The sequence below is a fragment of the Tachysurus fulvidraco genome, chromosome 3 (assembly GCF_022655615.1).
Source record: "Tachysurus fulvidraco isolate hzauxx_2018 chromosome 3, HZAU_PFXX_2.0, whole genome shotgun sequence".
NCBI classification, from domain to species: domain Eukaryota; kingdom Metazoa; phylum Chordata; class Actinopteri; order Siluriformes; family Bagridae; genus Tachysurus; species Tachysurus fulvidraco.
This window is the reverse complement of record NC_062520.1, coordinates 4508187-4521061: the sequence shown is the minus strand read 5'-3', so window position 1 is coordinate 4521061 and position 12875 is coordinate 4508187. Positions and strand designations below refer to the sequence as shown.

At 43.1% G+C, this 12875-nt stretch overlaps 2 protein-coding genes across 9 annotated transcripts in view; one reads left to right on the top strand and one right to left on the bottom strand.

Moving 5' to 3' along the window:
• Positions 1–8162, top strand: part of abi1a (abl-interactor 1a) — a 57077-nt gene extending 48915 nt beyond the window's left edge. For 4 of the 8 annotated variants that reach the window (XM_027159874.2, XM_027159875.2, XM_027159876.2 and 1 more), the window contains 4 exons: positions 1608–1802; positions 5012–5098; positions 6943–7128; positions 7223–8162. In XM_027159874.2, the coding sequence (XP_027015675.1) occupies positions 1608–1802; positions 5012–5098; positions 6943–7128; positions 7223–7398 (644 nt within the window). In that variant the 3' untranslated portion in view covers positions 7399–8162. The remainder of the gene's footprint in view (positions 1–1607; positions 1803–5011; positions 5099–6942; positions 7129–7222) is intronic. The other 4 variants (XM_027159879.2, XM_027159880.2, XM_027159881.2 and 1 more) reach the window with 2 other exon arrangements.
• A 998-nt stretch (positions 8163–9160) lies between these two features.
• The window catches only part of pdss1 (prenyl (decaprenyl) diphosphate synthase, subunit 1), a gene marked incomplete at its 5' end in the record, with an annotated part of 9103 nt that continues 5388 nt past the window's right edge, over positions 9161–12875 (bottom strand). Inside the window, 4 exons of the mRNA XM_047810968.1 lie at positions 9161–9875; positions 10336–10416; positions 10723–10836; positions 11367–11383. Coding sequence (XP_047666924.1) covers positions 9735–9875; positions 10336–10416; positions 10723–10836; positions 11367–11383 — 353 coding nt within the window. The remainder of the gene's footprint in view (positions 9876–10335; positions 10417–10722; positions 10837–11366; positions 11384–12875) is intronic.

Sequence of the window (12875 nt, the reverse complement as noted above, 5' to 3'; positions counted from 1 at the left end):
GCCACATACATATATATGTATTACATACTACATTATTTCTTCTCTTCACACCGATGTTTTCCTTTGGAGAACGCTACAGGAAGCCGCCGTCCCACTTCCTCAGTGTGGGTCTATTCTTCCCAAAGAAAAGCTCGGTCTCATACTGAAACCCATTGAAAACGTCCACAGCAAACATTCCAGAAGTACCGAGTGGGCGCGAGGACATAACCGAGCCACCTCGTCTTCCCCGCGCTCGTCTTTACTCGCGCCGTCTGTTTATTTGGTGGTTTGTTTCCTTTCCGAACGAGGGATCCGATCATCCCCATTAGCGAGCATCGGGAACAGGAAGCGCACACAGAGGAACACGTATCTGCACAGCTTTCTGTATAAACACACACCCTTGTTTACAACACAGATCATCTGAATAGATGTCGGACACAAACCAACTTGTACTTCCGAGACTCCGTGTCTCCCGATTCGTCGATTAAACTCAGCAGCTTCATGGTTTTAATCTCGCACACGATTCAGTTCGGCGTGACATCTGTCCATGTGCACGAGGCACGTCGGGTAAAACAAATCTAAAGCACGTGCTCCCGAAACAGTTAGCCGGTAAACACCTCTGTTTGTTTTCTGTTATTAATCCTAATGCGCTTTATTGTAATAGGACACACTCTTGTAGATATAGCTAGCTACTCGTCGCTACACACGTCTAACCTGTCCGTTCAAGTCGTTTCGTTTAAAAATCTACCTTTATTAGATGATTAAATAGCGGCTCATCTCAGGATTATTACCACAGGCTTTCATGCAGCCATGTCATCAGGACACCGTGATACTTTTTAAATAACTGTCGGCAGGATCGAGTTTCCCTCGGTGCAGCTGAACAATGTGTGTTTTCCAGTAGGGTGTGTTTGCTTTCACATTGAGCTGTGTGCGTGCGTGAGTGTGTGAGTGTGTGTGGTGTGTGGTGTGTGTGGTGTGACACACCCTTGTGACTCATGAACCATGAACTCCCAGGAGAAGCCTCGAGCCAGGCCAGAGTTTGAAACCTGGAACAGAGCCTAACTACTTCCTGTCTTGGTCTCCTTCCTGTTTATTTGTGAAGCGAGTGCTAGCGTATCTGACTCAGTGTCCGACTCAGTATCTGACTCAGTATCTGACACCGAGTAAAGATTCCACTGTTGAATAAGAGATTAAATCACAAAAGAGCCTGTTAGTGCTTTAACCTGTCACTCGAATCATCTGATCTAATGGCTGCTGTCAGGATTTTATATAAAGCTGATTATATTTAAAGTGAAGGGTCAGCTTCTGCTTCTCACTTCTCATTCTGGGTCTTTTGTATAACAGAATAATTTTATTCCTGCTGTTTTTCCTGCTGAGATCATTTTCTCTACTTTAACTTTATTCATAAGGCTTTAAATAAATCAGAGATTAAACTAATATCCTGACTTTTGTTTCTTGGGTCTCTCTCTCTCTCTCTCTCCTTCTGTCTCTCTCGCTCTCTCTCTTCCTGTCTCTCTTTCTGTCTCTCTCGCTCTTCCTGTGTCTCCTTCTGTCTCTCTCTCTCTCTCTCTCTCTCTCTCTCTCTCTCTTTCTCTCTGGGTGATGGCTGTTGGTGATCTCTCGCCAAGGGCTCGGTCCAGCCCCCGTCTCTCAGTTTGGCACGATTTCGCGTCAGATGTCCCGCCACAACTCTACCACATCGTCCATGTCCACGGTTTCAGCCACGGGGACATACAGACGCGCTCCGTCTCTCTCCTCTCAGCTCCCTCTGCAGCACACTAACATCAACGGTGCTGCTCCGTCTGCCTTTACACACAACTCAAGTAAGACACGTACAACAACAAATAACCTACACGTCCATTAGTTTCACCCAATTTACCTTTTCCACATTTTGTAGCGTTTCAACCTGGACGCGTCATTAATCTACAGGAAATAGACCTGAACACTAAACTGGCAGGAAGATGGATGTAGTAATGTAAATATATACATATATATAAATATATAAGCATGAAATAAATGTATGAGTATTCTAGAGAAAGTTCTAGAAAAGCCTCACTATTCCAGAAACTTCCACAATTTTTTAAAATCCCTTATTTACAGAAGGAAAGAATATAGATTCTGTAAAACAGACGATCAGTCAGGAGCCTTAAAATAACCGTTAACCCGATGCTACCACCACCATGTTTCACCGCGATGAGTGCCGGTGTTATGGAGACGGGTGGTGTTTAATTTCTCACAGAAATCCAAAAAAGTGGTTGAGATTTTCACAATTTCTGATGGATTTTTTTCTATAAGGATTTTCAATGATTTATTTATTTTTTTTGTAGATTCACAAATGTCAGTTACTACAGAATGAAGGACAGTGTTAAATGGGGGTGTAAATACTTATGCACAGCACTACAGGTGAAACGCAGAATGCAGAGTAACGTGAAAAGCTGGACTTGATGCTAAATCTGATGAAGAAATCGCCTTCCTGTCAGATTTATTCGGCATCCTCTGATTTCACCGTTCCCACATAACCAGAACTTGCACTATCGAACTCCTCCACACAGAAGCTCCGTCTCAGCCTTTTTCCATCTTTGCTGTTTTTTATTTTTTCTTCTTCTTATCGACTCCACAGTCACCTGCAGGAAATCCAGCGCTGCAGTTTCTCACTGCGGATTTGTCGAGTCAGATTTAATCACCGAAATTGGAATCCGATTCACGTCTGAAAACGAAAGCTGACTTTCAGGTGGTTTCCTTCAGGAACTTGCTGAATTGTTGAGTTTGCTCCTGGGCAAGTCGTACTGCGCTATAGAAAGACCACCTATCGGCATCTATTAGCACTTTTCCACCTAACAGCAAAGGGAACAAATCCAAACTGTGGACTAATCGCATCCCAGCTAACGGCCGTGTCGTTCTTATCACACGACTTGAGTAGGAGTTTCTCTAGAGGTTATCAAGGACAGAGCTGGGTGACAAAATAATATCAGTATCGCCATAAATTGTCTATCGTTTCTGACATAGGACGTCTTATATATATATGCAGTGGCAGATTGATGGACGCAGGAATATATATATATATCGAACATATCGAATATATATATATATATATATATATATATATATATATATATATATTCCTGCGTCCATCAATCTGTCACTGCTGGGCCCCTGACCAAGGCCCTTAACCCTCAATTGCTCAGTTGTATAAAAATGAGATAAAGTGTAAGTCGCTCTGGATAAAGGCGTCTGCTAAATGCTGTAAATGAATGATAAATGATAAAATAAATGAATAACTGACTGACTGAAAGCAGTTTATGTTGAAAAAAAAGGGAATGTTTACTTTTATTTTTTTTTTTGCTTCAAGATTAGTTTTAAAAATATAAAAAGTAAAATAAAAAAATTAAAAACCCTTTTTTTAAAAAAAAAAATCTCCTTTTATATATTTATATATTTTAATACAAAAGTATAGTTTTTGTCAATTTTACACATTTAAAAATATTTTTATTCAGAAATCTTTTTTTAAAAAAATAATAAATTAAATATCTGAAGTTTTGACATTTATTTATTTATTTATTTATTTATTTATTTATTTATTTATTTATTTATTGTCGTATCTGTCTCCTCGATCCAGAGGGGTGACTCAAAATAAAAATTAAAAGTGCAATAGTCGTCTCCCATTTGACGACCTGCTGCTGCGATCCTCTCTCTTAATAATTACTGAGTACGAGTCACACTGACTTAAGGCAGATTTTGTGCAACCCAAATTTGACCAGATAATCTTAAAATACATTAAAAACGAACATACTGTATGTGGGGCGCCAGGTAGAGTGTTCCTAGTGTAACTCATGCTGCCTTTTGTGTCGGGTGAAAGAATAAAAGCGAACAGATATTTAAAGACTTTTACACCATGAGAATGATTATTCTGACCAATCAGTGGGCTGTAGTGCGTGTAGCTCCTCCCACATGTGACTTGGGAGGACCAAGTAACTCCGAAACGGTGGAAAAGTGCTGATCATGACGGTAAAGACGGATATTATTTTATCGTTCGTTAACATCCGTGCGGAACATTTGCTATCCATCTGTTAATCTCCCTCGTTAACGATCACCATGGAAACCAGGGTTTGTTCAGGAACAAGCAGAAATCATCAACGGGTCGTTACTTCGTGATTTAATGTAAAGTGTGGAAAAGATGATAAAGGACTAGAGAATAAGAGGAAAGGTCTTCACACTCACTCAGACACTCATCAGGGAACCGAGACACATCAGGGTTCACCTCCTACATCCATATCTGTAAATACCTTCGCGCTCTTATACATAACTCATCACTCGGAAAAAGAAAAATGTCCCAAAAGATGGTCGCAAAAAAGAACTGTGTGCTTCTAGATAAGGAGTTCTCTCTTTCTTCGTTTCTTCTTTATTTATTTATTTATTTATTTATTTATTTGCTTATTTATTTATAATTTTTGTCAAATAAAATGTGCATCCACAAATTAAAATGAATAGAATAAAATATTATTTTATTATTTATTTAAATTTGTACAATATTATATTCTAACGGTTTGTTAAAGCAGTATATTTTTTTAATACTACTTTTTTTTTATTTATTATTATTTATTTGTTTGTTTATTTGTTTGTTTGTTTATTTTAATTCCGACCCCACATTCAGAAGGATGGAACTCGACCACCATTTTTTTCTCTCTCAGTAAATTCAGTAACCGTTTCCACCACAAAGATGCTTGAGAAAACCAAACAGTGGCTCTTCTGAAACTTTTGTGGCTCCTTAACGTGACGTCAATACGGAAAATAAATAAATAAATAAGAGCTGGATGTTGACAATAATAATTATCATAATGGATCAGAATAATGTTAGTTTATTGTTTTTTTTTTTGTTTTGTTTTGTTTTTTATCATCAAGGGGTTTTCTTCAATCCTTCCTCAGATCTGGTCTAATGCACTCTCTCTCTTACTTCCTGCTCTCCTACATCTCTCTCTCTTTGTGTGTGTGTGTGTGTGTGTGTGTGTGTGTGTGTGTGTGTGTGCGCGCGCAGTGTCTGTTGCTCCCCCGCCTCCCCCAATGCCTCAGCTTATTCCACAGATCCCCCTCACCGGCTTTGTGGCCAGGGTGCAGGAAAACAGTAAGTGCTGAACAGCCCCAGTGCACCGTGTGTGTGTGTGTGTGTGTTTGGCATGTGTGTGTGTTTGGCATGCGTGTGTGTTTGGAGTCTCGTGCGAAGCATGTGGATAGTAGTAGTTCCTTTAGAATTAAAACACACTTTCCCCCAGCAAAACCCAAATGTAGTGATGACACAATGATTATTTGTCCATCATCACTTCTACGACTCCGCCTTCAGACTTTAGGCCACGCCCCCTAGCATATAAAACCATGTACTGAAGTAAAACGAACATTATTCGAGATTCAATATGGAGTATTTTTTATTTTATTTTATACACAACAGTTTATCATAAACCACACGATCCTCTCATCCACCTCTCCTCTCTCCTCTTATCCTCCTCTCCTCTTCTGTCATCCACCTTTCCTCTCTCTTCTTCTCTCCTCTCATCCTCCTCTCTTCCCCTCTTCTTTTCCCTTTCCTCCTCCTCCTCCTCTCATCTCATCCACCTCTCTTCTCTTATCATCCTCCTCACTTCCCCTCTTCTTTCCTCTCCTCCTCCACCTCCTCCTCTCTTCCACCTCACCTCTCCACCTCTCCTCTCGTACAACTGTCCTATTCTTTCCCCTATCCTCTCTCCTTCGCCTCTCCTCTTCTCTCATCTCATCCACCTCCTGGCTCTGGACTTTCCCGTGAGCAACACGTGAGACAAACTTCTAGCATCAGTCGTGTCACGACGAACCCACTACTTTTGAGGCGACGGGGGAAACTGTGTCAGTTAGATCACTGAACTGTAGATCTAGGTTCATAGCTGCATGTTACATTTTCTCTTCATTTCTCTGAAGCCTCTTATCATCATCTCTCCTCGTCTCCTCCTCTCTCATCCTCCTCTCCTCGGTGTCTGATCTTTCATCATTGCGCACGTTCTTGTTTTAACCTCCGAACTCCAGGTGAACACGAGGATGAAATATATGGCACAATAATACAAAACTGTCCCATTTATATCATCTGTGTGATTGAAGGTGATTTACAGAAAGTGTTTGTTGTTTATTATTCAAATCTTCTCTGGAAAAAAAAAGTGATCCTATACAACAACTGCGAAAGAAGCGGAGCAAGAATTTCTGGCACCCAGGAGACCCTTACAGTGTGTTGACAAACCGGTTCATGTTAATTTTCTGGTTATACAACAGCACTTATATTCTAGACTCAGGTCAGAAGCAGCTCAGCAGTTTACAGTGTGTGTTTCTGCTGCCCTCTAGTGGGCTCGAGATTAATGTAGTTAAAGTGGCAGTGTGTAATGTTGAAGTATTTCATGATTATTGTAAATATAGTACAATAAGCATCTTGGTCAATGTTAGGACCGTAGAATTACAGAGAGGGAGCTGATTGGACATGCCCATTACTACAGAGCTGATTGGACACGCCCATTTTTCCTTAAAAGGAAACCCATATAAAACACCATCAGAAGTGTCCAGTTAAAGAACAAAAGAAATTAGAAGACAATAAGGATAAGATCATCTGAATTCTGTTTAAAAAAAAATAAAAGAATATAATTTTCAAACTTCTTTATCCTTCTTTCTCTTCGTTCACGTCTCAATCTTTTCCCAGTCGGAACCGAATCGGTCGAAATCCACTAGTGAATCACGAACGAATCATTATCGTCGGTTATAATTTGCTGCATGGCTTTAATCCTGCTCGGGCCTTCGTCTGCATGCTTGACCAATCAGGACACAGACATTTAAACTCGCATGCTGCCCGTGTGTGTGTGTGTGTGTGTGAGAGAGAGTTGGATCGCATGCCCAGCTCATCCGTGTTTCCACGGTTATAAACATGATGATTAAAATCTTCCCCTCGTTTCTGACTCGCAGTCGCAGACACCCCGACTCCGCCCCCTCCACCTCCGCCTGACGACATGCCCATGTTCGACGAGGCTCCACCCCCTCCACCTCCACCACCCGTAGATTACGAGGACGAGGAGGCAGCCGTGGTGCAGTACAATGACCCCTATGCTGATGGAGACCCTCAGTGGGCCCCTAAAATCTACATGGAGAAAGGTGAGCCTATGGAGTTTTTTTCTTTTCTTTTTTCGACTGTCTTTTGGCTCCTTTACGATTTTAACCTCGGCGCTGTCATTTCCCTCACCTTCAGTGGTGGCCATCTACGACTACAGCAAGGACAAAGACGACGAGCTGTCCTTCACAGAAGGAGCCATCATCTACGTCATCAAGAAGAACGACGACGGCTGGTACGAGGGAGTGTCTAACGGCGTCACCGGCCTCTTCCCCGGCAACTACGTCGAACCCATCATGCACTACGCCGACTGACACGGCTATAGAAGACACGTACACGCATGCGTTAGGGGGTGAGACAGCGAGTGAGACAGCGCCGGCTCCTGGGCTCCGGAGTGATGATGCGACCAGCGAGAGAGCTCAGAGACGGCGTGTGTAAATACGACGAGCCGGGGTTTTTAGTATTTTTCCAGTGAATGTTGAACACGTCTCAATGCCAAACGATTTTAAAATTTAATCCAATCCAAACTGTTTATGATGAATATAAAACTATTATACAGGATAAAGTTCTGAAGTCTGTATTATCCAGAACATTGTTTAAGGCAGTAGGTCTAAAATTCTGATTTAAATCCTGACACGAAGCATGAATACGACTTTCATATGTATAGTGAAGACGATTTTTTTTTTTTTTTTTTTTTGGTCCCGATACTCGAAGGTATCGACGGACGTTTTATTTCAATACAGAAACGTTATACGATCTTTTTTTTCTTCCCATCGATCATGATCATTTTGTTTTGAATGAAGATTTATATTTTTTCCTTTAGACATTTTAAGTAAAGTTTTTTTTTTTTTCTTTTCTGTAATTATTTTCACCGATGCACAAAAAACAGATCTGTAGTTTGCTTCCGCTGTAGAAGGTTAAAGTTATGAAATGTATGTTAATCGGTTATACAATCCACATCCGCCGACTGATTTACGACTCCTGACCTCCCGCCACAGATCGATGAACTAAATCAGACAGGTTGGGTATCAGAAATAAAGCCATGGAAATATTGACAATAAATTTTTTTGCAAACGTCTGTCCCGTTCTCCTGCTGATCCGTTCGGTCGTCATTCATGTCACTGCGTCACTGTTCGCACTCTTCTGCGAGACGCTGCGGATCTCGACCCAGGACTAGAGGATTTTATTTATATACACATTTTTTATTACAGAGGTATTTTCTAATGTTCTGTTTCCAAAAGATTAAAGTAAACTAAGTGCTTGAGGGCCTTTTTACACCCGGTCACTTCGTGTGTTGTCTCTGATCCGATAGCTATCTGATTTGTTAAAACTGTTCCATTTGCATCAGGCCACATAAACGCGTCTCGACGAATCTGATATCGATCCGATCTTCTTACTCCCGCCCAAAATGCTAATATATCTGACCTCATTTCCGGGGTAATTGAAACGGAACACGCTTTGGTGTATGTGGTTGCTAAAATGCAGCAAACAGTAAATGCTGTTTTTTCTAAGACCCGACGAGACGCCTGGGTGAAAGATCGGAGCCAGCGCTGGTGGGAAAACATTTTTGTTTCTGGCGCGATGCACGACTCGCGAGTCACCTGCGAGTGACGTACTTCCGTTTGGGAGGAGTATAGCGCTGACGTATGTGGCTTGAACAACCACATTCATTTACACCTGTCCAGTTCCATCTGAAATGCGTCCCAGACCACCTCCAGAAGGGGTTTGTACCATCGGGTTTATATCCGTCTCCAAAACGTTTCAGAGGGCATTTAGACCTGGTCTTTTTACCACCGGATAGCTATCTGATCACAGAAAACACAGGAAGTGACCAGGTGTAAAAAGCCCCTTATTCATTCCTGATCAAGTGATTCGGGTCACATGACTAACGTATTGATGTTTTAGTAGAACTTAAGCACAGGGGTGCCAATACTTTTATGTAACAAAAGTTTTTTTAAAAGCGTTCAGTGTTTCGGCGATCCTACACGACCCGAACCCGCGTCCTGACCCTGATGTGTAATGAAAATCTGCTCACACTTGTATTTCCGGAGGAGAAATAAACACACAGACGAGATCTTTAGCTTAAAAAATATCCTGTTTAATATCAGTCCGTCGTGGATTCCAGGCCGTGTCTGTCGTACGGGTTTATAAATAACGTCACACGTCGATCCGTTCACTCTGTTACACACGTCATGACCTCGATGGCCTTTTCTGACGGACGGACGGCGGTCAGACTGACGGACGGACGGACGGCTCTTCCGGAGGCGTCTGTAAGAGTTTCGGTCAAATAAGTAACGGCGAAGCCTCCTGATGTCGTCGTATCCCATAATGCCCTGCTTCTGCAGAAGAGGACACGTACGGTACAGTACAGTGACAATGTAAAAAAAAATGATCTCGAAACAAAACACATCCTTCACCCAAAAACGGTAACAATTATAAGAGTGGTGAAAGACGCGCACCTCCTGCACAGTGAGATGCTTCAGTTAGCGGATTTGGGTGAGGCGTTAAGGCGCAGGTGTCGAATCCAGTCCCAGACAGAGCAGCGTGTGTGACCGGACCAGACCGCTGTAAGTGTGTGTGTGTGTGTGTGTGTGTGTGGGTGATATCGAGGTGTGTAGCTGCCTGTAGTGAAGCTCTGGAGGTTCCAGGTTCATTTGTCCCGGTTGAGGACGAGCTCGGTGAGGCGGATCAGGGCGTCTCGCTCAGGGGACGGCTGCAGACGGCTGATCTGACGCGTGGCCTCGTGGCAGTAATGCTGGGCGAGGAAACTCGTCTGCTCCACACCATCGCTCTGAGGAGAAGAAATAAAAACACACACAGAAAATGAACACTTTCTGATTCAGCTCATTACAGCTCAGTGCAGACTTGCTGGATTCTGATTGGTCAGAAGGTGCAGCTGCAAGGAAGGAAGGAGTCTCCGGTTTCAGCCACATCAAGCAGCTATTTCACATGAAATGGGGGGAAATAAAATCCGTGAGGATGTGAGAGGAGAAGAGAAGGTGAGAGAAGTGTTAATGTAAAAGAAAGGGAAGTGCAAAAGCAGGGAAAGATAAATAAAGTGAATATATTCTGTATATAAACAGGGAGAAAACTTTATATAAAAAGATAAAACAGAAAGATAAAGAGCTGAAGGTGGGACTGCAGGACCGTCAAACCTGAGAGGATGCATCAAGATGTAGAGCAGCGCATACGTACACACACACACACACACTCTCTCACTCACACACACTCTCTCACTCACACACACATACCTCCAGGACGTATCTCCAGGCCTGATCAACATCTCCATCTGAACCAAAACGTCTCATAATCATAGCGTGAAGCTCTGGAAACTGAGAGAGAGAGAGTGAGAGAGAGAGAGAGAGAGTGAGAGAGATGGTTTTTAGTTCCTTAGGTCAGTCTGATCACATCTTTATATAGTTTTCTGACCCATCACATCTCTGTAAAGACAAAATTCATAATTAAATTGATTATAACAGACACGTGTTTACTTTCTAATGAAAGCGTTAGCTTTTAGCATTAGCAGGTCTTCTGTCTAAAAGCGTTTCCATGTAAAAGTGTCTATAATGTTTATAACGGAGTCGAGTTAAAGATATAGAAGAGCAGGACTGAATCAGAGCTGAGGCGAGGCGAGATACCTGTTGGCAGGCGAACAGCACCGGTCCGGTGGCCAATCCCAGCCTGAGGTCTGCGGCCGACGGCTTCCCCAGCCGATTGGCACAAGACGTGAAATCCAGCATGTCATCCACCAGCTAGAGGAAATAAATTCGGCATCATGACACACACATTAACCGTACAGTACGACCGAGTGACGAGTGACACGAAACCCTCGTGTGTGTCTGTGTGCACACCAGAAGTTGCTTATACGGTAATGCATGAATGGTCTGTTGGCTGGAGACTCTGTGTGTTACCTACACGATATACACGACTTCTTCAGACATGTCGCTGACCTGTTAGTTCCTCAGGAGCTCTCGGTTACACAACTCCACTGGACTACACAGTGTTGTAGGACATTATTTACATGGACATTATTTCATGTCCAGTGTCACCTAAATGAGGACGAGGTTCCCTTCGGAGTCTGGTTCTTCTCAAGGTTTCTTCCTCATATCATCTCAGGGAGTTTTCCCTCACCATCGTCACCTCGGGCTTGTTCGTTAGTCATAAATGTTAGAGATGAATAATAACTTCATTTAAAACGTTACTATTTTTTATCCTGCTTCTATACTTCTTATACTTAAGCTGCTTTAAGACGACGTCCACGTGACGTCTTACACGTCCTCACCCTACCGCTCGGCGTGTCTTCGTGTACACATTTGAGGTCATAAGTTGACACACATACAGATCTCGATTCACACGAACAAACCGGTTCATAAGTTTACACACCCTTTATTCTTAATCCTAGATGATCAAAAACTGGGTTTATGTTTTGTTTTTTCGTCTCTTGTTCACATCCTGAGCACATTCTTTACTTTTCGATCGTCTTCCCTATATCTATTTTTTTTTTCCAACATTAGCTTTTACACTGTGGACCGTTTGAGGTCTCGTATACAAAACCTTTACAAAATGCGCAAACGTTCACTGAGGCTCGGGGGGAAGGGGGGTGAGGGTGTGTAACCTTTTGAACAGGAAGATCGTGCAGGTTGTTATTACTGTGTTTAAATGATGAACATGTGGCAGGTTCTGTAAAGCAGGTGGAAACCCATGACCTGGTCTGTACAGTATACGTGATGCTGTGAGCGGCTTCGGGAAGTCATCACGGCGCTCCTTCGTCTTTGCTCCGGACGATCATGCGCTCTGACGTATATACAGGGTGAATGAAGTCGTGCGGTGCTTTCCTGAAGCTCTACACACACACCGAGACATCTCATGTTCTTGTTTATGACACTGTAAAAGACTTCAGCTCTTGTGTAATGTGGAGCATCGGGGAGTGGATCGTTAGCTACGGTGTAAAGTTCAAACTTTCAGTCACTCGGTCATACAACATTAATGTATTATAACATAGTACACACTGGGGCTTTAGTGTGTGCGTGTGTGTGTGCGTGTGTGTGTGTGCCTGTGTGTGTGTGCCTGTGTGTGTGTGTGTGTCTGTGTGTGTGTGTGTGCGTGTCTGTGTGTGTGCGTGTCTGTGTGCGTGTCTGTGTCTGTGTGTGCCTGTGTGTGTGTGGGCCTGTGTGTGTGCCTGTGTGTGTGCGTGTGCCTGTGTGTGTGCCTGTGTCTGTGTGTGTGCCTGTGTGTGTGTGTGTCTGTGTGTGTGTGTGCGTGTCTGTGTGTGTGTGTGTCTGGGTGTGTGCCTGTGTGTGTGTGTGTGTGTGTGTCTGTGTCTGTCTGTGTGTGTGTCTGTGTGTGTGTCTGTGTGTGTGTGTCTGTGTGTGTGTGTGTCTGTGTGTGTGTCTGTGTGTGCGTGTGTGTCTGCGTGTGTCTCTGTGTGTGTCTCTGTGTGTGTCTCTGTGTGTGTCTCTGTGTGTGTGTGTGTCTGTGTGTCTGTGTGTGTGTCTGTGTGTGTGCGCGTGTGTGTCTGTGTCTCTGTGTGTGTGTGTCTGTGTCTCTGTGTGTGTGTGTCTGTGTCTCTGTGTGTGTGTGTCTGTGTCTCTGTGTGTGTGTCTGTGTCTCTGTGTGTGTGTCTGTGTCTCTGTGTGTGTCTCTGTGTGTGTGTGTGTGTGTGTGTGCGTGTGTGTGTGTGTCTGTGTCTCTGTGTGTGTGTCTGTGTCTCTGTGTGCGCGTGTGTGTCTGTGTCTCTGTGTGTGTGTGTCTGTGTCTCTGTGTGTGTGTCTGTGTCTCTGTGTGTGTGTCT